The sequence below is a fragment of the Danio rerio genome, chromosome 12 (assembly GCF_052040795.2).
Source record: "Danio rerio strain M-AB ecotype USA chromosome 12, GRCz13ab, whole genome shotgun sequence".
Taxonomy (NCBI): Eukaryota; Metazoa; Chordata; class Actinopteri; order Cypriniformes; family Danionidae; genus Danio; species Danio rerio.
In genome coordinates, this window is record NC_141032.1 from 10,436,305 (window position 1) to 10,460,819 (window position 24,515).

The following is a 24,515-nucleotide window of genomic DNA, read 5'->3' on the forward strand; positions in this document are numbered from 1 at the left end:
GGTTTTTGAGTTTGATGTGATGTCACCCTTACTATAAGTTCTCTACCCAGATTCTCTAGGTATTATCGTTCTTTGTTTTGTATTTTTTGGCTGAAGTATTCTTTGTTCTACTTAGAACTTCATGTTTTCATTTTCTTGGCTGTTGTCAGTCTTGTGGACTTGTTTTTGACGCACTGTTGGACTTTCTGAATTAATGCCTTTTTTGACCTAGACTTTGTACCTTTAAACATTGGTCTACTCTACCACACCTGAGGACGGAGTTTGAGGTTCTTTTGGTGTGGACGCTGATCTATAAACATAACTTTTTCTCCTCTCTGGTGCTACATATAGAGCAATAGAAATATTTTAATTAAAAATCTTTATTTTACAATCTGGTTTAATAATGTAAAGTCTGCTGCTGAGATGCAAAGAATTCCTCACAAATCCAGAGACTCCTAAAGAGTGTGCGATGACTTGTATTGGTGCTATTTCTTCTGTATTATACATTCTTTAAAAAAAATTGTCTAAAAGGGTTGAGTTTATTTTCTTAATGAGTTATAGGTGTGTTTTGAGAATAAACCAATTAGAGTCTCATCTCCCATTCCCTTTAAGAGCCAGCTGCATCGCGCCAAGAGCGCATTTTGACGTAAAGTAAGTTCACTTTCACTTTTGCTCTCGTAGATATAGGGAAACCTTTATGCACAGACATCAATTAGTCTATAAATAATTAATTTAGTTTGTTAAGCGCAAAGATTTGTTTCAAAACTATTTCTAAATTCAGTTCTAATTTCCAGCAAACGAATAAATGAACAATAATAACCAAGTGTGCTCAAAATACTGAGCTATTTCCAAATACACCTGCCATGCCCCATATGGTTTAAAATTTGACAGGTGGACAAATCTAAGCTTGTTTTTAATAAAGCAAATATAAATATGGATATAATAAATAATACTGCTAATAATAATAACATTATGCAAAAGCAAATAGAATGAACTGAAAAAGCCTCCAGAGATGAATAAAGTAAGGCAGGGGTTTTTAAATCTTCATGTAGGCTAGAAATTAATATGTTTTGTAATATTTTAATAATTTAATTTATATTTATATCCTGTATATATCCTTATATATATATATATATATATATATATATATATATATATATATATATATATATATATATATATATAATATCCCTAAGATATTATATATTTTTCATATGTAAAGATATTTGTGTATTGCTCTGCATCTTGTGTGTTGTGTGTAAGCCAGGCGCACTTTGTGCCAGACAATAGACCGACTTTGTTCTGGTCTAAAGATCAGACTACAGTTTCTCAAAATAGCAACGTGCCGAAACACGCCTGCTTTTTTTAGACCAGAACGCCTATGGGCGCACATTTGAACGCAAATGCATTTGCTATTTAAACAGTGTGGCGCAACACCTCAAAATGACCCTTGCGCTGAGCTAAAAGTACCAAAAGACTATTGCGCCGCGCCTTGCGCCACATTGTGCCGGGTGTATGATAGAGCCCAAAGGCTCTGTTCCTCAAATACTGTCTCTACCCCTCTTGCTTTCTATTTTTGATAATTAAAACTTCAAAAATATATGTCCATGCAGCAGAAGTTTTTCCTTTCTAATAAGGTAAAGGAAATATCTTTAGAAATTATGTAACCTTTTCCCTGTCAAAAACTTCTTAAAAGATTTTTATAATCATGTTGAAACTCTTCCACACTAATTTTGATTATGCACCTATGTGTCCCAGTTTTGGCAAGATGTTTTATTGCAAAACTTGGCGATTTTTATTCCTCAAATGTTATGGAATTTTTTGTTCTATGAATCCACAAAGTTATTATTATTATTATTATTATTATTATTATTATTATTATTATTAATAATGGTTGCTTTAGAACAAACCTTTAATTTTATGTAGATTTTTTATTATTGGGAAATCAAATTTTTCAAATTGCAACTTTCAGCTGTGAAATTTAAGCCACACTAAACTGAACTCCAACTCTGAAATCTGGACTATACTATACAATAGTAAATAGTTAAAGTTACCATAACTGCTTTGACACAATCTGTATTGTGAAAAGCGCTACATAAATAAGCATGAATTGAATTCCAGATTCATCTAAAAAGCACTAAAAACGTATACAATTTGCTCAACCTTAGATATGTTTTTATTTTCCCCTCTTCACTCTCAATTTATTTATTATATATATATCCTTAGATCAGATAACCTATTGATATTTCTTTGTTTTAATTTATTTTGTTTTTTAGTCGCACCATAGTAAAATAATATGCTTATTATTGTAAATGGCGTGTATCAACGTATCTGTTATACAATACATGTTCAAAAAAGAGATGGTAGTGGCACATAATAATGCTATTTATATTTCAGACCGGTTGCAGCAGCTCTGAAACCCTCTAGCGGCCGTTTCGCTTCACTGCGTCTCAGCATTGAAAGGTCTGTGCGTCCTTCACATCATCACTCGGAATAACCTTTGCATTGCAATATTTGAAAGAAATTAGCTTAATCGATGGTTCACATCTTTGCGCATCTCCCGCGAGTTAAAGCGATGTGAATCACCCTAAAATGGTTTGCCGACCGGCTGGATGCTGAGATCATGATGAGGTCAGTATAGAGGAGGGGTGCAGACGGTCGCCATCAGTGTGTTTCTATAGCAAGGAGAAAGAGGGAGGAAGCTTCTGTCCATTTGCACTTTGATAGCGGAGAATGGCGTTTTCATGTCGACTGTGTTCGCCTGTCATCATGCCTCGTCTCTGAATGCGGTTGTGTGTGTATTTGTGGCGTAAGGGAGGGGTCCAGTGGAATGGAGCAGAGTTTCATGCAGTCCGCGATGGCTTTGGGTGCACAGTCCAAGAAAGGCTTCTCCAGGAGCATCGCAGTGGAGAGGAAAAACCTGATCACGGTTTGTAGGTGAGTGAGAGGGCTTTCAGATGCACAGAGTGAGTGTGTATGTGTGTGTTGCGATGTTGACGGCCTTCAGAATCATAAACATGGATGCGGTCACTATAATGACAAAGATCATTCGCAGCTTCATTCGTTGCCTTCAGTTAGAAAATGCTGACATCAAAAGTAAATTGTTTAATCGTGATCTTAAATTTAACAGATGTGTTTTGTGATTGTGAGGTCTATGATAAACAGAGACAACTACGTGTAACGTTACGGCCAAACGCTAAAATAATTACCGCAGTCTTTGTTTTTAGGATTCTGCGTACATTGTCAGTCGTTAAAAGTGTAAGATTATATGTTAATGGACACGAAATTATCCTTGAAACCGGACATTGCACGCGATTTGATTTATGTCTGTTCCCCGGATGATGTCGTTGCTATGACGACAACCTTCCTCCTGCAAGGGCAGCAGCAGGGCTGACTTGAGGCACCTGCTGAGCAGCACACAAAACGGGAATCATGAATAAAACGATGGTTTAAGATATAAAAATTCTAATAAAAATCATTGATGGGGTTGGTTTAGTCAAAATTCCGAGATTCTTTCTTCTGTTCAACAAAAGAAAACACTTAGAAGAATTTTGAAATAGGGGAGAGCGGGGCACAAAGTAACACAGTTTGGATGTGGCCAAATAATGAACAAAGTGAGAAACACAGAGCTTTCCTACAAATGAGCACTGATTGCATGATTGTTGGATCTATGGTTTCTGTGCAGTACTGCCAACCAGGAGTAAAACTATTACTATTTATCCCACCTGCATGGGGCAAGTTGTAAAAGACGTACAGAGGGTTAGTTGTGACATGCTTTACATTGCACTTAAATCCAGTTTACTTCAAATAGTATATTTCCTCTTATTTTTTTTTATTCATAGCACAGCATGTTTATTTATGTGTTGGATAAACACATTTGGATTTATTTGCATTATTATCCATTATTATACAATGCATTTATTTTCATTAGCAATACAATTTTTTTTTCAATTAAAATAAAAAATATATATAATTATGTAAATTCTCAATATTACATTCAATTCAAAAATAATTTTGTTAGTTTAATTGGTGTTCAACTGTGTGTGGCTTATTTGTAACACCCTGTTACAACTAACCCTGTGTTTTTCTCTAAACTGGCTTGCAGTCATGTGTGTTTTTTTGTTTACATCTTTTGAAATGGTTCCATCTTTTGAGCCTAGAAGACGGTTTTACTTGGATACTTTCACAGTTTTTTTTGTTTAAATATAGAGTATTAAAAAATACTTTTATGCTGCAAAATGGTTTCTCCTGTTTCTCATCCAAATTTCGCAGAACTTTTTCAATAATTGGCAGGAAGATGTCTGCCGACACTGTGGTGAAAACCTCAGAATTATGCCATGGTTAACCCTGAGCAAATACCTTAAAACTCTTTGTTACATTTTACCCCACATTACTTTGTGCCCCGCGCTCCCCTATTCATCATGAATATTTTGTTTTGTGTTCAATAGAGGACAGATTTATTGCCTGTTGTTAAAGGTACAGTTTGGTACATATTATGTCTGTTTCCACTGTCAGTACCATGAGTGTGAGTAAATAAGGAATTGTATTTTAGGTGAATTATCCCTGCATTACATTTATGAAAACTTTCTGTTCCACAAAAAAAGGCTCTTTACACTTAGAACAAAATGGCTCTTTGGAAAGCAGAACTGTTTACTGTCCTCCAAAATGGTTCTTCTATGGCATCACAGAGAAAAAACCCTTTCTACATCATTTATTTTCAGAAGTGTATGTGCTAACATTTTAGTACAGAGGTGCCCAAAGTAGGGTCCGCAGGTCAAAATTGGCCCATTGTAAGCTTTGATTTGGCTTAACATCCCATCTGAGAAGAGAGTGAGTATGATGGAGAGGGTTGAGGCGAATGACTAAAACAGAAATTTAGTTTGACATAGTCGGGCTGATATGCCCCATAATTCCGATAAGTAGCTCAAACTGTCTGTCAGCAAATGCAGATTTGAGCTACTGCGCACCTGTTTGTACGCAGCTCTGCCGTTTGTGCATAAACGTGCCGCACGTTCATGTGAGTGTGTGTGAAAAAGAGAGAGAGAGCGGTAAAAATGTGTTGAGTAAAAACTTTTTCAAATCCTAAATCAATATTGGAGTTACTTTTGCGCACTGGAGGAAGGACGACACCATGGCTGAAGTATTTCTGTTAGGCAGGTAATGTTGTGTTCTAAAACTATTTTAGTCACGCAGAGCTGATGTAGATTTGGTTGTTATAAATAGGTGATATGCACAGAAGTGTTGTTCAGCCACTGAAATCTTGCAGGAATAGATTGATGTGGCTATTTTCAGTTTCATAAGGTCCTTTTACAGCATCTATAATGTAGATTTATATTTAGTTTAACAACACAGCATCAGTAAATAGCGCTATTCTGCCTAGCCTGCTATACTGAGCTAAAGTTGCCTTTATATTCATTGGATCATTTTTGAACAATGACGTCCTGTGACGCACTCGCTATATTGTTTACCACCACTCTGAATATTGGGTCAGAACTAGCATGTAAGTATGGCTTATGCCGAGTTCAGACTGCATGATTTTCAAAGTAGTATTGTCACAGATGTTTTCACACTGCTTGACAATCTGGGCTAGCATTTCGTCGCTGCTTTGTTTACACTGCGAGATGAATCGGCGACAGGGGTTTTCACATTGCATGACTTTACTATAGGAAGAATTGCTGACAATTTCGTCCAAACTACGTCTCACAGCCAAAAACACGTAGTATATCTTTTGTTATTAACTACATAATGAGAAAGAAGCCTTTAATGGGGTAGAAAATGTACATGTTTGCTCTCCTGGGTTTAAAGGGAATTAGCCATTTCTCCTCAACGTTGATAATAAACTAAATTCTTTGTGTATGAAACGTCAAACAGACACGGTTGCTCTAGAGTTCAACAACCTCCACTAGTATTTCCTCCATTTCGTGGGTCCAAATTAACCTAAAAAGAGCTTCTTCTCCCCCAGCCTCCCGCTAGCCTGCAGCAGGTATACACACATGCACACACACAAGTGAATGCCGCTCTCTCATTGGCTGTGGGCGATCACTGATGTTATAGTTATTCAAAACTCAATTCACACGGCATGATTTGAATCGCCAACAGCTCCAGATATTTAGCACGCAAAATATCTCACAGGCATCTGCAACTCATCGGCGATTCTCTCAGATCACGTCTTTGAAAGTTCATACTGTGTGATTGTCACTCACGTGCACGAGCACCGATTTGCCTGTGCTTTCAGGCATTTGTCGGCGATTTTCTCAAAACCTGTCGGCGAGCCAAAATCGGGGCTAAAATCACGCAGTCTAAACTAGGCATTAGTAATGAGTGTAATTCCTGCACATCGCTGGCCAAGCTTTAGCTCAACACATGAGAGACGGTTCTGCTGTCATCTTTAAGGTGCGCGTGCTCATGTTTAAAGAGACATGGCTTTGGACGGCAGGAGAGGGACTGTGTTTCAGAGATTTATGCTAACAGGTTAGCATTGTGGCTGATCACCTACTGCACCTTTAATTAACCCTGAAAAAGTCAAAGCAAAGCAAACACTAGCAGATTACTATGGTATAAATACAGCACTACAACATACAAAAGAGAGAGATTGATTTAGAAAGCCCCTTACCACTTTTAAGTTTGATCAGCTGTAGTTTGAAATACTGAGTTTTACTTAATTTACGATCTCTGTCGCCATTTTGTAGTGTAACTGTCTTTGCCCTGCTCAGCATGACAGGATGATGGCCGCCAACACGCTGAATCTTCGAAATTATAAATATTTAAAATAGGCACTGGCTTTTATAAATAAACTGCATAGTTGCAATCTAAATACTTACATTCTTGTCTAAAAAGCTTTAAAAGTACATTATGTTGTCCAACAGCTGCAATATTTGTCAAATTGTAGTGAGTCTATTGATCTGCTGCCAATCAGATTCAAGAACCAGACAAAACTGTTGTATATACTGCTGTACACTGTATACTGCTTAACCTTGGTTTAACCAGGATGCTGTTGTAAAAGAGATTCTTAATCTCAGTGTGCTTTTTCCTTGTAAAGTAAAGGCTAGAATCATAATAATAAAATAATGATACATACTATAGTAGTTATAGTGGAATGAAGGTTTTTCTTTCTGGTTGCTGTCTGTCAGGTCAAACTTTGCCTATTGTGCTGCAGTGGAGGGCTGTACTGAAAGAGTCATTGTTGGGATCTGAACAATTGATAGTGGAGTCACTGCTGTTTTTAGCATTAACAGGAAAAACAAATATGACTTTCATTTTATACATTTAAATGAAATAATATTATGTATATTACTAAAACACACAATTTACTACTAAAATGGCTTTAGTTATGTTATTTATATTAATATAATAACCATTTAATTATTTAGAAACCACACTAAAAATGCTGGGTTCAGCTCTAGTATTCTCACAACCATAAACGGGATAGAATTAACTCATTAACTCAAGAAATACTGTTAAATGAATAATTAAGTAGACATAAAGTAAACCACACTAATTGGTTATGTACCCTAAAGTTGAGTACATTGCAGTTAAAGTATACCTATGACCCATCTGTGGATGAATTACAGAAGGTAGCTAAATAGAAAATGTTCAGTCATTTATCAGAAAGATTCATTTAGTGCATCGATCCATACGGTTCAAGGGAACATCGCATTAGTCATCATATCATCACATCATTGGCTATTAACTTACCATTGCTTCTCGCAACAGGTTTTTAAAGTATAGACTGGGGTATACTGAAGATACTTTTCTGAATTTGAAATGGTTTCTGTTAAATGCGTGGATAAAATTTGGATAAAATTAAAGACAAAGTTTGCAGTAATGCCTTACCTACAGCATTCAGGTAATACCTCATAAAAATCAAGTTATCTCATGTAAGAAAGAATTGTACTTAAGTGTTGTTTATTTCAATTTAAAGTATCAGTCACTCAAGGGTATTTAAATTAAGCACACTATTAAAGACTTTATACAGTTAGTACACTTTAAAAAGTTTCAAATTGTAAACGATTTGGGGTGACAACAAATGCTTTGTTATAGCTATTGTCTAAGGGCTGTTATAATTGTAAATATATTTAAAATATATTGTAACTTTAAAAGGCCACTTTATTAGGTACACCTGTCCAACTGCTCGTTTATGCAAATTTCTAATCAGCCATTTGGGCATGTAGACGTGGTCAAGACGATCTGCTGCAGTTCAAATCGAGCATCAGAATGGAGAAGAAAGGTGATTTAAGTGACTTTGAACATGGCATGGTTGTTGGGGACAGATGGGCTGGTCTGAGTATTTCAGAAACTGCTGATCTACTGGGATTTTTCGGCACAACCATCCAGGGAGCGGCAGTTCTGTGGGCACAAATGCCTTGTTGATGCCAGAAGTCAGAGGAGAATGGCCAGACTGGTTTAAGCTAATAGAAAGGCAACAGTTACTCAAATAACCACTTGATACAACCGAGATATGCAGAAGAGCATCTCTGAACACACAACATGCCCAATCTTGAGGCAGATGGGCTACAGCAGCAGAAGATGGTAGGGTCAGAATTTGGCATCAACATGAAAGCATGGATCCATCCTGCCTTGTATCAATGATTCAGGCTTTTGGTGGTGGTGGTGTAATGCTGTGGGGGAAATTTTCTTGCCACACTTTGGGCCCATTAGTTCCAATTGAGCATCGTTTCAACGCCACAACCTACCTGAGTATTGTTGCTGATCATGTCTATCCCTTTATGACCACAGTGTATCCATCTTTTGATGGCTACTTGCAGCAGGATAATGCACCATGTCATCAGGATAAGCATACTTTGTACTCAAATGGCCTCCACTGTCACCAGAGCTCAATCCAATAGAGCACCTTTGGGATGTGGTGGAATGGGAGATTCAATTCAAGGATGTGGAGCCAACCAAAAGGACTAAAGCAGTTCTTAATTTAAAAGAGGGTCCAACCAGGTACTAGTAAGGTGTACCTAATAAAGTGGCCGGTAAGTGCTTATTTACATGTATTATATGCAAGCGTTGCTAAAAGTTACTCTTCAGTACATTTGGCAATACTCCAAACCATATTACAAAGACAACAAGACATAATTATGAAATGACTCCTTTAGATCAACAGTACATACTGTAAATTCTACTTAAGTGGAACAGAGTAGAAAATTATAATTAAACTACTTGAATGTCATGTAATTTTAAGCACCAATAGATTTAAATGCACTATGGATAATATGCAGTTGTGTGTAAAAAACAACTTAAATTGAGTTCATGAGATAAGTAATCTTTTTTGTATGTAATTATGTGTTATTCTTCATATGATAATTCAGTCATGTTCCATAACACCAACATAAACTTTGTGAAAGATCTTTTTAAAGAAGATTTGAGTGAACAAACAGGGAAAAAAAACAAGTACTGTGGATTCCGAAGCAAAAAACCTACTTGTAATTTCTGCTATTTTTGCTCGTATTTCAGGTTTTCTGTGAAGACACTGTTGGAAAAGTACACTGCAGAGCCAATTGATGACTCTTCTGAAGAGTTCATTAACTTTGCTGCTATTCTAGAGCACATCCTCAGCCACCGTTTTAAAGGTAAAAAAAAAGGCTACTAATTCACAAATTCGCCTGTATTGCTTAAAGTTAAGAAAATATTTAAGCTTGTAATCTCCCACATCTTTTTTTTTTGCAGGCTCTGGCAGCTGGTTTGATGGCCAGCGCAGTTTTTGGGATTTCATCCGCCTGGCCTGCAGTAAAGTGCCCAATAACTGCATCAGCAGCATTGAGAACATGGAGAACATCAACTCCTCACGAGCAAAGGTGGGTGGGCAAATATCTGTACCCTTTTTTTTTTTTTTGTGTTTGGAAGAACTTCTACAATGTGTTTATATCTTACATCAGGGGTGTCCAAAAGGGCCGGTGTCCTGCAGATTTTAGCTCCAACTTGCCTCAACACACCTGCAAGAGTCTTTCTAGATAGCCTTGTAAGAGTTGATTAGGTAGCTCTGGTGTGTCTGATTGTGGTTGGAACTAGGCTTGGGCGGTATCCAAATTTTGATACCATCAAACCTCCTCTCTATTTTACCTTGGTATCCGGTATAACTGTGCATAATAAAAAAAATTATGACATAAGGCTCAGACCGCGTCACCAAAATGTTGGCTTGTGCCTAAACCATTCAGAAACTGAATACCGTATATGCGACCTTAGGTTCGCGGACACCTGTTTGTCTTGTTTGTATTACGCTCTGTCTCATTCACACACACACACACACACACACACACACACACACACACACACACACACACACAGAGAGAGAGAGACAGTACCAAGTGACACATACCACCACACACTCTCTCTCTCTCTCTCTCTCTCTCTCTAATTCACACACAGACACACACATGCTCGGGAGCGATATTGTTAGACCGCTCGCCCGTTCCCTTTTTAAATTACACCAGCTTCCAAGCTTTATTCGGAAATTTATTCCCGCACTGCAAGAAATCTGGTTGGGTCCCGCGGAATGCAGACCTCTAGTTCGTATTTACCACATCCCCCTTCTCGTTTGTTCGAAACCGGAAATACTGCCAAACTGCAGGTCACTTGGTGCAAGACTCGCCATCTTACCTTACCTCTCTCTCTCTCTGCTCCACACTGTCCCGTGATGACAATCACGCATACACATATATATTATATTTGTCTCCTATTTAAGTGCATTGTTTTTTTATGACGGTATAACGGTATTGAAATTGACACCGTTGCTTTTTTTAGATCCCACGGTATACCAACTAGGCTTGGGCGGTAATACGGTAATATGGAACTAAACTTTGCAGGACACCGGCCCTCCAGGACTGGGTTTAGACTCCCCTGTCTTACATCCAAGATTTAAGGGTTAGTTCACCCCAAAATGAAAATTTTGCTATTAATTTCTCATGTCATTCCTTCCCTCCTTTATCTTTTGATCTCAAATTAAGATGCTCCCTGATGCTCCCTCCACAGACAGCAATTGGTCCAGAGATGTTCGGAAAAGTCCAGAAAAGTAACCAGAAATGCTTTCAAAATATTCAGTGACTTCAGTGGTTTAATTGTAATCATATGAAGCTTCAAGAACAATTTTGTGCAATATAAAAATGACTTTTTTGCCTATGTTTTTTCTCACAAGTCAGGTCAGGGTGTGCATTTACTATGGGGAGTACAACATATTACCATTAGATTCAGCAGTGCAACACACAAATGTTGAATTGCCCATGGTTAGCACAAACCATGACCTGACAAAGAATATTTTCATCTGTGTGCTGAAGATAAATGAAGGTCTCAGGTTATTGGAACGACAAGTAATTAATAACTTAATTTTCACTAACTAATCCTGAAAGAGTTTGTTTAATGATCTAGTTTCTTTAACTCATCCTTTCCAAGAATCTTGTCTGCTCTGGTCAGAAAGACGAGTTTGCTGTAAGTGGTCAACAGTGTACAGTGTGTCAGAAACCAACCACTTATTACCATATCTGAATTTCCACTCCTTAAATTCTAGTTCACACAACATTTAGACTTGACGTGATCTTGTCTTTAAATCACCGTGGTGATACACAATACATAAAACACTACATAAATGATCCACAAGAGTGGCGTGGGGGTAGTTCACACAACTAAATGATCTGACAACAACTAGTGATGGGTCGTTCTTGAACAAACATATGACTCGAGAACGATGAGTCCTCTCAGGGAGTGAGTCGTTTATTCATGCATGCGCACATTTGTGCAGGTGGAGCAGAAGATTAGTTCCTTTTTCAAGTCTTATATTGGGTTTGAGTTGTTTGTTCATCATGTGAAAGACAGAAGCCAATAATGTGCAGTCAGAGCCAGAAAAAGATTTAATCCATTCATCTCAAGTCCTTTGTTTAAGTCCTACGTTCATCACATGAAAGACAGAAGCCAGTCATATGCATTTAGAGCCGTAAAAAGATTTGATCTGTTCATCTCTCAAGTCCTCAGGTTTGAGTTATCTCTCTTTACATGCTGTCACGTGATAAACGAACCACTCAAAAACCAGAAGACTCGAAAAGTGAACTAATGATGGCTTCTTTCGGCTCAGACTGCGTCCATTGGTTAAGCTTATATGGGACTGTCTATTTGATGTGAACGAACCACTCAAATTTTTAAGACCTGTCAGAAGAGGTGAGCTGACATGATCATCGACAAAAGACCAGGTAAACAATAAATTATCATTTTCTCTTTTTTGTAATGTGATCAACGTTTGGGCTGGTTGTAAGTGAGTTTGGAAGCAACTTGTAATATTTCAATAATTTTTTGGCAAATTGAAGGAAATGAATGAAATGATTTGGAAAAAAAATTTGTTTATCTAAATCAGTTGTTCTCAAACTTTTTTCATCAAGTACCATCTCAGAAATAAATTGTCTCTCCAAGTACCACCAAAATGAGCAGTATTGAAATACAGTCGCTTAGTAGGCCCAGTAAAGCAGCTACAACTCTGCAGTTAAAAAAATGTGGCAGATTATCTCAGAAATATAGGCTATATGTCATATATGTCGTATTATATACATCATTTTTTGTAAATTTTGAAACGTGTGTAGCATGTGCATGACATATTTCATTCCTCCGCGTACCACTAGAAGAAAGCCTGCGTACCACTAGTGGTACACGTACCACAGTTTGAGAACCACTTATCTAAATAAATGAGCCAGAAAGGTCAGAGTCAGCCCCCAAACCGCAGCCAATGAAATGTTGAGGGCGGAGTTATCAGCAAGAGCTGAACACTATTGGCTGCTTGTGTGATGATGATATCACTGCATTTGAAATCTCTCTGAAAGCATTCAAAAGACAGATTGAAAACAATCAATCAGCTGATGTGTCAGCGGATCGATTGCTGATACATCTGCATGTTTCAGCGAATAGATGTGGCTTTAAAATGCTCATCGATGTTCATCTCTGACCATTCTGGCTAATCAATAGACATTTTTGTTGAGCTTCTGAACACAATGACATGAAAACATGAAACAATTTCATAAGCACAACATAAGCAGAAAACGTTAACATAATGTCAGAATATCCATATTTACAGTCAAAAAATCGGCCATGTCTATAGTGAAAGTACACATTCAAGTACACAATAATTTTTTTAAACTGACATCATCCAAAATGAATGCGCTGTCGTCATTAACAATAATCAACAACAAATGACTAAATAAAAACTTTAAACCTGAAATTAGAATACATGGCCTGACAAATAACTTAAAAAAATACTGTTACTGTAAATTAAAAGGCTATGTATTTGGTGTTTCCAAATGGTATTTAAGTGATACAATAGATTTTTTTTTTTACAATATAAACTGAATCAAACCAAAAACTGTGACCACAGAACCGAACAGACCAAACTGATTGTCTGAACAATTTAAACTGACATTTTTGTGAACTGTCCCTGTCACACCCTCGGCTCGTTCCTGCTCCACCAATCACCGCTCTCCCTCACAAACCACCTCCATCCATTCCCACCAACCATCACCGGCCTTCTAATCACCTGCACCTGTTCCTTCTCATCAAGGACACTATATAAACCCACCTCATTCTTCCACTCATCGGCCGTTATTAAAGTCGGATGGTTGTCCTCACCTTTGGTTCTTCGTCTTCCCCTCTTCCCTTGATGTTCCTTATGCATCTTCGGATCCTTAACCTACTGGTTAAAGGAAGTGACTACTCTCATATGGTGTTTACTAGAAGATGTGCCATTTACCTGATGAACTATGTATCTGTATACTCCCCTTCTGATATTCCCAGGAACGAACTGTGTGTGAGATCGCTAACATCAGATGTTTACTTTACAAGCTGTTGAAGAAGATTGCTAACAGGATTGACACCACTCTCCTGCTTCCTCACTTTGAGTTAGTGACTTGTTTTGAATGAAACTGATAAAAGATAACCATCCTTGTCTACCAGCATGACAGTCTCACCCCCAGCGGACAGCGATTGTATTTCTGAAACGCACTAAAAAGGGCAGTTTGGCCACTTTCATTCTAAGATGTCGTTTTAAAACAAAACTGCACTATTGTAAATGGTACCCAAGACCCATCCAGTTTCTCCTAGGTCACCTGAAAAGCTCCACAGTTTGTCCCTGTTTTGTAAGGTTTGTATAGTGAGGCTTGCTGTGAATTGTGATTTATGTGTATCTTTAGGGCAGAGCATGGTTGCGGGTTGCACTGATGGAAAAGCGTCTGTCTGAATACATCGCCACAGCTTTGCGAGACAGCCGTACAACAAGGTCAGATCAAAAGAAAAAGAACTCCATATTAATCATACCATTTTAATCTGTTTATGCAGTTGCTCCAATCAATGGATCATTTTTATGGCAATCTAAACTGTCAAATACAGTAAATAGTGCATTATAATGTGATTGTCTTATGAATTACGTGTGTGCAGGAGATTTTACGATGAAGGTGCCATAATGTTGCGAGAAGAAGCCACTGTACTGACTGGAATGCTCATAGGACTCGGTGCGATTGATTTTAGGTAAGATGATGGATCACGTAAAGCTTATGATACCTTAATGCAGGTTTTGTATGTCATGCAGTGTAGTAAAGTCAGTGTTGTGTGAACTTTGTTGTTCTGTCCTTGTCAGTTTCTGTTTGAAAGGGGAGGCTCTGGATGGGAAGTCTGAGGCTGTTATTGACTACACTCCTTATCTGAAATTCACTCAAAGGTAAATAACTTTTATTTCTTTTGTACGGCTCAGTTGCTTACAGGGAATAGCGAAGGGGATTTATTTAGATTTTATTTATATTTCTGTATACTAGGGGCTGAATTAATCACTATTTTTGACTATTTTAATTTGACATTCAGCTCATGCTGAGTTCAGACTGCATTATTTTATAAGTAGTGGCATCACAGATGTTTTCAGACTGCATGACTATCTGGGGTATCATTCAGATGGTGCTGTGTTTAGATTGTAGGATGGATTGGCGACAGAGGGTTTCAAGCTGCATGACTTTACAATAGGAAGAATCGCCAACAACTTTGTCTTGGTCCACAAACTACGTCTCACAACCAAACACTCACGAAAAGTGACATGGGATCAACTGGAGGTCATGTAGTATATCTTTTGTTATAACTACATGATGAGAAAGAAGCCTTTAGTGATGCTGTTGTCACGGTGACCGTCACAGCCCTAGGAATGGCAGCAAAACAACCTCAACAATGAACCAAACAAAGGTCAACATAGGCTAGACAAAGCAGGGAAAATGCTTAGAATTGCTCACCTACAGCTAACAAGACTCTGCAAAGTCTGTGTATGTGTGTACTGTTTATTTGGTTCATCTGATTAGTCCATCATGAGCTTCCAGCTTTTTGTTTGTAATCAGGGTAAATCAGGAACTGGTGTGTCTGAGGTGCATGAAGGAAGTTGTAGTTTGTTAAACTGGCATATGTGTAGTTTTTTAGCGATCTGCACAGGCAAAATTACTGATCGTGACAGTATATTATACTTACAAGATAAACCATGCGAGAGGTCAGCTAATATTTTAATAGCTAGCTCTTTTCCCTATGGACTGATTTCCCTATGATTCTCATGACTGTCTTTACCAAACATCCAAGCTTGGATTAAATTTGTTATGTTTCCATACCACACAGTAAATCCATAGCTTATTATGCTTTCAATCTTATCTTTGGCAAATAAAATCATAACTTTTTATTGTACCCCAAACAAAAATGTTGTGCTGTTGTGTTCAGTTATGATTACCTCAGTGACGATGAGGATGGTCAGAGCGTGGACAGCAGTAACAGTGATGACAGTGTGGAGCATCCCTACATCCCTCTGGTCACAGATGAGGAGAGCTGGAGGAACAAGTGCCGAAAGATGGAGCAGAGGTTCAAGATCGTCAATGCACAAAAGGTACAAAACTATTTCCATACAGTGAATGCACTCCGTGTTCGGTGTGCTGAAGGGCTTTTGCAATTCTTTTAGGGATACCTTGAGGAGCTGGTGAGGCTGCGTGAATCCCAGCTGAAGAATGTGGAGATGGAGAATAAGAAACTCACGGCTGGACTAGAAGAGCTGCAGCAACAGAGTCAGAAAGAGAAGAGAGAACTAGAGAACATCATACTGGAGCTGCAGGAACAACTGTGAGAGCTGCAAACACACTCTACTGATGCTTAAAATTTATGGAATTAGTTTGGATCAGTCGGATTAGACCAGGTGTGTCCAAACTCGGTCCTGGAGAGCCGGTTTCTTGCAGATTTTAGCTCCAACTTGCCTCAACACACATGCAAGGATGTTCCTAGTAAGCCTAGTAAAGCGGCAGTCACATTGCATTTTTCGCCCCATAGACTTTCAGTTATACAGAAGCGAATGCGACAAACTAAAAATGCAAGCTTGTGCGAAAAGTTTCGATGTGTTCCAAAGTTCAAGCTTGGTGAAGTCTAAACTGCAAAAACACATCACGTGACTGTCGGAGATCAATCGAAGATCAAAACATGACCTCTCTGTACAGAAATGTAAAATATGGACTAATCGCTCACTTTGTTTCATGTCTAATCATCTTGTTTAATCCCACCTTTATCTCAGTGCTGTACGACAGAATTTCGCATGCTCAAACTTTAGCGTTACAGCTGGATTCGCTAGCCAGATGTGTCTGATTGGGGTTGGAACTAAAATTTGCTGGACACCAGCCCTCCAGGATGGAGATTGGACACCCCTGGTTTAGACATATATATGTAGTTGTTCATCAGCACCATCATATTAAAAAATATATATGCTCCCAATGAAGATTTAAGCATTTTTATTACATGTACAATATTTATATACAAATTCAGCATTCACGTTAATGAGTATTTACAACAAAATTCTGTCTGGTGAATCTCAACTTAAACAAACACAAAGAAGAAAAGATTCATTTCTATTTTAATACATGAAAAATAACCTTTTCTTTACTCATCATAAAGTGATATGTAAAGTGTGATCATATGTGAAGTTTTTCATTATTTCATGATTATGTAATTTAGTCTTTATTTTGTGTTTTTATTTGAATTTTAGTTTTATTAGATTTAGATGAATTCTGAGACAAAAATACAAAATTAAGTCAAAAGTATAAGTTACAAAGTAGTTTCCTGTCACGAAAGGTTTTACAGAAAAAGATCCAAGTACAGCAAGAATAAACTTATTAAACAAAACAGCAATGCTCCAAACATCACAGTGCAGACAAGGAACAAGCAGGAATACAAAACATCGGGAAGATACAAAACAAAGTGATGAAACAAACAAACCAAAACAGAAGGAACAAAAGCACAAAGCAAAAACACAACAGAACAGGCCTATAAAGACACGACTCAATTAAACAAACAAGGAACGGCTACAAACAATAAGTGATCATGTGTGCAGGGATACAGCGATGCGTACAAAAACCAAAACAAATTCTTGTGTCCACGCAGAAACGCAAGTATCAACATGAGGTGTCGATAGATGTAACATCTCCTGTTATGGAGACTGAGGGCGTACTCACACTATGTACAGTTGCCTTGAACCGGGCCAAAGCACGCTTGTCCTCCCTCCCGTCTCTTACAGTACATTACATTCGGGCCTAGGCACGCTTGTGTCATCTGATGCGCTGTTCGGTAATCGCTTTCGCTCAGCACAGTGGAGATTTCTTTAGCTATATCGTTTAAGTCGTTTAATATGCAGTGACACGCAGTCAAATATTTCGCCGAACAGATCAGCCACTTTTGACGTCATAAATAATCATAAAATCCTCTTGCTGCAGGAATTAGGAGGTTTGGTGTAGGTGCAGCTGTTGTGCAGTGAGGAGTTTGCGTCTTTAATAAACTACGACAGTTTGTATTTATTGAACAGTAAGAATGATTAATAAATCTATATCAAACAGTACCTTAAAAGTCACGTTTCGCTTTCGGGCTCGTGCACATTTTGCACTCACACACAAGCCTACCGTGCCAAAGCCTAAGTGAACCACACTCAACTCTTCCAACCGGGCCAGACCGGCCAAGTGAAGCGTGCCTGAGCCCGATTCAGAGCACTCACACTTCTCAAACAATCCGGGAAACAGGCCTGGGCACGGTTCGGGTAGCATAGTGTGAGTAGGCCCTGACATTAAATAGTGTTAAAGACACATACACAAACAAAATGCATTCATCTTCTTTTCAGCTTAGTCCCTTTATTAATCTGGGGTTGCCAGAGTGAAATGAACCATGAGAGGAGTGTTTCATGCAAATGCAACCCATCACTGGAAAACACACACATGCTCACATTTACTCACACACACTACGAACAATTTAGCCAATTATCCAATTCATCTAAGGCGCAAGTTTTTGGACTGTGGAGGAAACCGGAGCACCTGAGGAAACCCACGCCAACATGGAGAGAACATGCAAATTCCACACAGAAATCAAGCAACCTTCGTGCTGAGGCAACAGTGCTACCCACTGCGCCACCGTGTCACTCATAATAGAGAAATAATATAGAACAAAATAAAATAACATCGAAATCTTAATTTTAGACTTTTAGAGGAATCACACAACATATAAAGCCTATAGCCTGACTGTTTATTGGCTGTTTATTGTTTGTCCCGCTATCAAAAAGAAAATGTATAGTTGAACTAGGCTATTATCCTTTAAAAAGTTGCAAAAACCCTTAACAAAATAAATTTGTGGCAGGAATGGGCTTTTATAGGCTTTTTTATTGTCTATTTAGTTTTTAATTAGTTTAGTACATAAAGTTGAAGTAAATATAAATTATAAACATTTCTGATGACAAATAGTTGAAATAAGTTTTTCAGGAAACAATATAAAACGAAAAAATAAAAAAAGAACAAGTGCAAATTTAAAACCCACTCTCTGGTAGAGTTCAAAAGATGAATAATAAAAAAATTATAATAAAATAATAATAATAAATAAACAAACACATCAAATAATTTTACAAAGAAATTTTACAAAGACTTTAAAAAGAATGCACACAACATCAAAAGCTGAATGCCATATACTTACAGTTGTCACATTAGCACCATGTATACGGGAAGTTGAGAGTTCCATCGAGAGTATGTCCAACAAATACACAGTCCAGGTTCGTCTGTCTATGGTATAAGGAGGATTCCAGCGGTTGACCAGCAATTGTTTTGCTGCTGTGAAAGCAGTTAACAGAAGACATATTTGTTGAACGGACAAAGTGAGGTCCCAAAAGTCATTCATGAAAAAATGGCGTGGAATCAAACATATAATAGTTCCCATCAAACATGATGGTCCTCTGAGAGCTGAGTCCAGAAAGATGTGAGAGAGGGACATTCCTAAAAGAAATGTAAAAAAGTGCCTAAAGATCCTTGTAAACAGGTTACAATTAGAAGAAGATGAGAGATTCATATAAAAACGTTTCTTTGGAGTCAAGTACAACCTATGCCGCAATTTCCAATGAATAGTTTAGTGATTAGGATTTCTAAAAGACAGTTTAAACAGTTTTTGATCTAAAAATTAAACGTATACTGTACATCCTCATTAAGGTCCTTAGCCCAAACAGTTGTGATGGGTGTTTTTCTCTGTATATTCTATTATTATCTTTACATTAACATTTATTTTGTTTAAAGCAATAAAAGTGGTTTGGCTTGTTGTGTTACTATTTTCAGAATGAGAAACACAAACTTTTATTTCCTGATTTTTATAAATGTTTTCATTCAAAAAGCTTTCAAATCATCCTAAGTTTAATAATAATTGATTAATTTAAATTAAGTGGCATGATTCGTTTTAAATTCTATCGCTGATTTATTTGAAAGTCTAAATGTCACTTTGATTTTTCCAACAATATGCTGGTAAAAACGGTGTGGCACACAGTCCTCTCAAAAATCAGGAATTACATTATTCATTCCTTAAATATATCATCTGAGTGTCGACTATATGTTTTGGTCTGTATTTGAATTGCAGGACAAGTCTGATTCCAGGAGAATCACATCCACTTTCTAAGGATCTGTCAATCCCCCTTGTTAACCAATGGCCATCACTCCAAAACTACAACAACCAGGAAGACAGTAAACTGTACCACAGGTGATATATTTACTTTTAATATTGTCACAAACACCAGCCATCTAGTCCTTGTAGATCACTGGTAAAAATGCAGATTGCTAAATAACAACAAATCCACAATTACATGGACTATATATCCAGTCATGCACCGCTCACACACACCAGTTCCCCATTCCACACTCACACAGCTGGAAGATTGTTACAAATTGATTACATAGACTTTAAATAGAGTCCGCACACACATCTTGGCGTCTTGTTTATCTGTTTTTTTTTTTTTGCTTTGCCATGATAGTCCCTTGCTTTGTTGTTTTGTTTAATTACGTTGTCTGCTCCCTGCGTTTTGACAATCCGCCTGTTGTATGACCACAACTCTGTATTTGCCTGTTTACATCTGTTTGCCGTGTTGACTGTTGCTTGCCTGACCATTCTATGTTGAATAAGCCTGCATTTGGATCTGTACTTTCTTGTACTACCCATCATATTACAAACATGGCTCAACAGCTTATTTAAAATACAAGTCGACTTGCTTTATGAAGTACACTCCTTTGTTTGCTGTTTGTTCAAACTACTATGCTGGAACAACACAATTCTTGAGATTTTTTGGACAGCTTAATTGTTTTATGTTCAATCCACTTTAATTTTTTAAAACTAATTGGTTAACCTAATTCCCTCATGTTTTTCTCAATCAAATTGATTGTGTGAAACCCAGCATTTTTTACAGTGCACACAATTTATTCATGTTGTCCCAACACAAATCTATTAAGTCAACAGTCAGAGCCCTGGTCACACTGTGAGATTTAAGCGATTGAGACAAATTTGGGAAATCTTAAAAGATTCCTGAAATACTAGGCTAAAATTGGTGATCTTTGTTTGTTGGTTTGACAGCCACTTAAGGCCCCTTGCGATCAGATTTTTTCTCTGATGAAGTTCTGGCAGTGTCAGAAGATTTCAGACACTTTTCTGCTGTGTGACAACAGCTGCGATGTGCATCAATCCAAGAACCAATAGGAGGGCAGAATCTGATGACGCAATCCATGTGACAATTCAAATGACCCTGGGGAAATGTCAAAACAGTCTTCCTGCTTTTATTATTAAGACTCGCCGCTTGCAAAATGGCTGATTGTTTACAAATTATTTACGTTTGCTGTGAGGTATAATTTCAGAACGTGGGAAAATGAAAGTGTCACGAATAGATGACGTTAAACTTAACCAGATACAGGCATTTTCTTTTGTGTTTGGCGCGTCTTCATTGTCGTTCAGTCTGACTTAATGACTTCTCACAGATATTTACATAAATCGTCTGCCCTGTTGTTGTCTAATGGGAGGAATGCGTCAATAGAGACACCGTTTTAGAACAGGGTAGCGCTCTTTTAAAATGAATGTGGGACCAAGGTGCAGTGGAGGACTGGCCATCCAGAGCCAGAGATATAAAATAATTTATATCACTTTTCTACATCGATGGTTGAGTGACCGCACGGGCATTGCCAACAAAGAGCATTTGTTTGTGTGCATGGAAATGCATTATCCTCCCTCCCTGGTAAATTGGATGTAAACAATGTCCTAAAACACATCCCCTCTTCTGCTTATACTTTTTATACGGAGGGAGCGATTCGTTTGTGAATGAATCTCCGTTATGAATGACTCGTTCACGTAGTCGACAATAATACCAGTTTCTTGTACCGCAGCATCTTGTTGTCATGTTTCATTTACATTGTTTGCTGATTTTATTCAACAAAGCATAAGCCTAGTATTTAGTGCAAGTTAGTGCTACTTTGCCTTTTGGTGAATGGAGTAAGTGACTGTATTATCATCTATAAGGTGACTTATTGAGCACAAAAGTTCAAAAAACGTAAAAAACTAAATCTTACCTATGAAATGTTCTGCCTTTGTGCTTTGTTTTCTTTGTTTTCTCATTACTAAAGCCCAGCATATTTACATTGGCACACTGTCTTGACTAGTTTGGTTGAATAACATGGTTTTTTAACATTGTCCTGTGAGCACTGTACAAATGTGGCCGCGTTATTGACGCAAGCTTAGGGTCCATATGCGATATCTAGTGTATAAATCTATGATTACAGCTGAGATCTTACAGTGTGATTTGGAAACCATGTTTGTGTAGTCTGACATTTCACAATTGTTCAGGATTATTAAAAAAAATCGCACAGTGTGAGCCGGCCTTAAGTTGTCCCCAATAAAATCTCAAGATTTGTGTTTTTCATCTCATTTTAAATAAGGAGTTTGAACACACAGCAATTTTTTTTTCAGTGTACTATAGATTGGGAAGTAGAATATTACTGGCAGATACAATAATGCTGTGTCATTGCTGTCTTTTAGGGGTAGTTTTCCCAGCCCAGAGCCCCATATCAGCCTAACCACAGGTTCTCAGAGGACTGAACGAAAACAGAATGGAAAGTCCTGGTGCACCGCAGGTACAGCTTAAATCCACAGACAACCAGTTTAAAGGGTAGTTCACAAAAAAAAAAAAAAAAAAAATATATATATATTTATATATATATATTATTTATATATATATATATATATATATATATATATATATATATATATATATATATATATATATATATATATATATATATATATATATATATAGTGTTGAACACAGAAGAAGATATACTGAGAAAGATGGAAACTGGCAACCATTCTACTTTCCTACTATGGAGGTCAATGGTTAACAGTTTTAAAGAGCCCCTATTATGGGTTTTTAAAAATGACCTTAAATGCAGTGTGTAACAGCCCTAAGTCAAGTGAAATATCCAGCTAAGGCTTAAATCTGAAAGTGCACCATGTTTAAGACTATTGATTTATCTATAAAAGAGTCGACTCATAGTGGTTCAAATGGTTGGCAAGACGTCACAATGGAACTCATTGGCTGTTTGTTAAAGGAAGGATCAGAAAAGACTATATGGGACTTTGTCAGAGCTTGACAGGAATTTTTCAGTACACAGTTCATGGATCAGTTCCTTCCTTTATTTCACAAGTGTAACTGTACGTTCACACCAAAAGTTGCGAGAGCGTCAAAGTATCCGGAAGTCATTCATTTTCAAAGGGAGCCAGCAGTGATAAGCGGCGAGGAGCAGCACGGCACATCTTCACCAATGTGAGCGTCAAGGAGAGTTAAAATCAAGTCAACTTTTTGAGAATGAGCTATGACGCTGTTCAGCGGCAATCAATCTGAATGAAGAAGTCCAACACTTGATAGGAGTCCGGAGTGACTCCTTCATATGGGTGAATTGTTTAATTCATTCTTATGGTGATTTTTTTTTTTTAATCGAGAAATTAAGGCTTGTGCAACATAAAGGGCACATATTTATGCCTATTTGACCTATTTTTGGCCCAAAGTATAGCAGGAACAAAGAGTTTAATTGATTTGAAAATCGAATGTCTAATGAATGTCAAAAATCAAACTAACTTTACCGCGGTCGCTTATAGGCCTATACTTCAGCACACAAACAGACAAACAGGTTTGTTAAAAAAATATTAATATATAAAATTACAGTGAAATATTCACAGTTTCAGAGAAGCCTATATTAGGCTAAATAATTTTCTGTTAATGACAATTCATATACGCCGGGCCATCAGTTTCACTTAATCAACTACTTTGACCACTGTGAGCCAGGCTTTCCAAACTATTCGCACCACTTTAAGTATTCCATCGGAAGAATAACCTAAACACTGTCGGCAGGATGAGAGAAAATAAACTTATTATTGTAAGAATAATCTTACGGAGCAGTGCATGTCACGTCTGCGCAGCCGGTGCCTGAATGAAGCGCTTGCATCACTGACACAGCGTACAGCCCTCCGGTATCTGCGGACACTTCTAAAACAGCAGCACAAAGGGGAGAATCAGTGCGTTGAAGATCTGTCCAATGTATTATTGAGCTTTTTCTCATTTCAATTTTCAGGTAGGCCTACTTTGTGTGTAAAGAGCAGGTAATGACCCTCTCTACTCCAGTGTTGTAAATGCGATCTGCTGAACCAACAAACCCAGCACAACATGATTTTAAAACAGCAATGATCTCCATGTTGCCGGTCAAAATGAATTATTTAGTGCAAAACTAAATGCATTTCTCCACTGATTACTTATATTAACCGTAACAAGTAGTCTTGGAGAGAGTATTTCGTGTTGTCATGAATGCAACGCAGTTTGAATTGTAAATGAATGGACAATGATTGACAGGCACAGCGGCGGGGAAGCACTAAGCTGAACATGAATTTAACCACGTGAATATTCATCTGTACTTCACATTAAACAATAAAATGGCTTCAAAATATTTAGGATATAGTAGGACTACATGACAACTTACTAGTGCCTTTTAATAGGCTACCTTCGTGGCTTTTGTTGGATTATAAATTACACAGAATATAGCGCACACGCAAGATCGGATTTGGATCTGTACCACCTGGCCAATACCCGATCCAGCAAAAATATGCAGTATCGAATTGATATCTAATTCAAGCATCGGGATCGGTGCATCCCTGGTAACAAATGTCTTCTTCTGTGTTCAAAACAAAAAGAA

General features: G+C 37.6%; 1 protein-coding gene across 6 annotated transcripts in view; it reads left to right on the forward strand.

Moving 5' to 3' along the window:
• rundc3ab (RUN domain containing 3Ab) overlaps positions 1–24,515 on the forward strand; it is a 25,773-nt gene continuing 1,258 nt past the window's right edge. The window contains exons 1-12 of one of the 6 annotated variants that reach the window (XM_087274742.1): positions 2,422–2,610; positions 2,794–2,916; positions 9,439–9,554; positions 9,652–9,779; positions 10,929–10,993; positions 14,142–14,227; positions 14,386–14,475; positions 14,585–14,665; positions 15,691–15,853; positions 15,926–16,083; positions 19,879–19,998; positions 22,312–22,406. In XM_087274742.1, coding sequence (XP_087130868.1) covers positions 14,169–14,227; positions 14,386–14,475; positions 14,585–14,665; positions 15,691–15,853; positions 15,926–16,083; positions 19,879–19,998; positions 22,312–22,406 — 766 coding nt within the window. In that variant the 5' untranslated portion in view covers positions 2,422–2,610; positions 2,794–2,916; positions 9,439–9,554; ... (1 more) ...; positions 10,929–10,993; positions 14,142–14,168. 6 annotated transcript variants of the gene reach the window in all.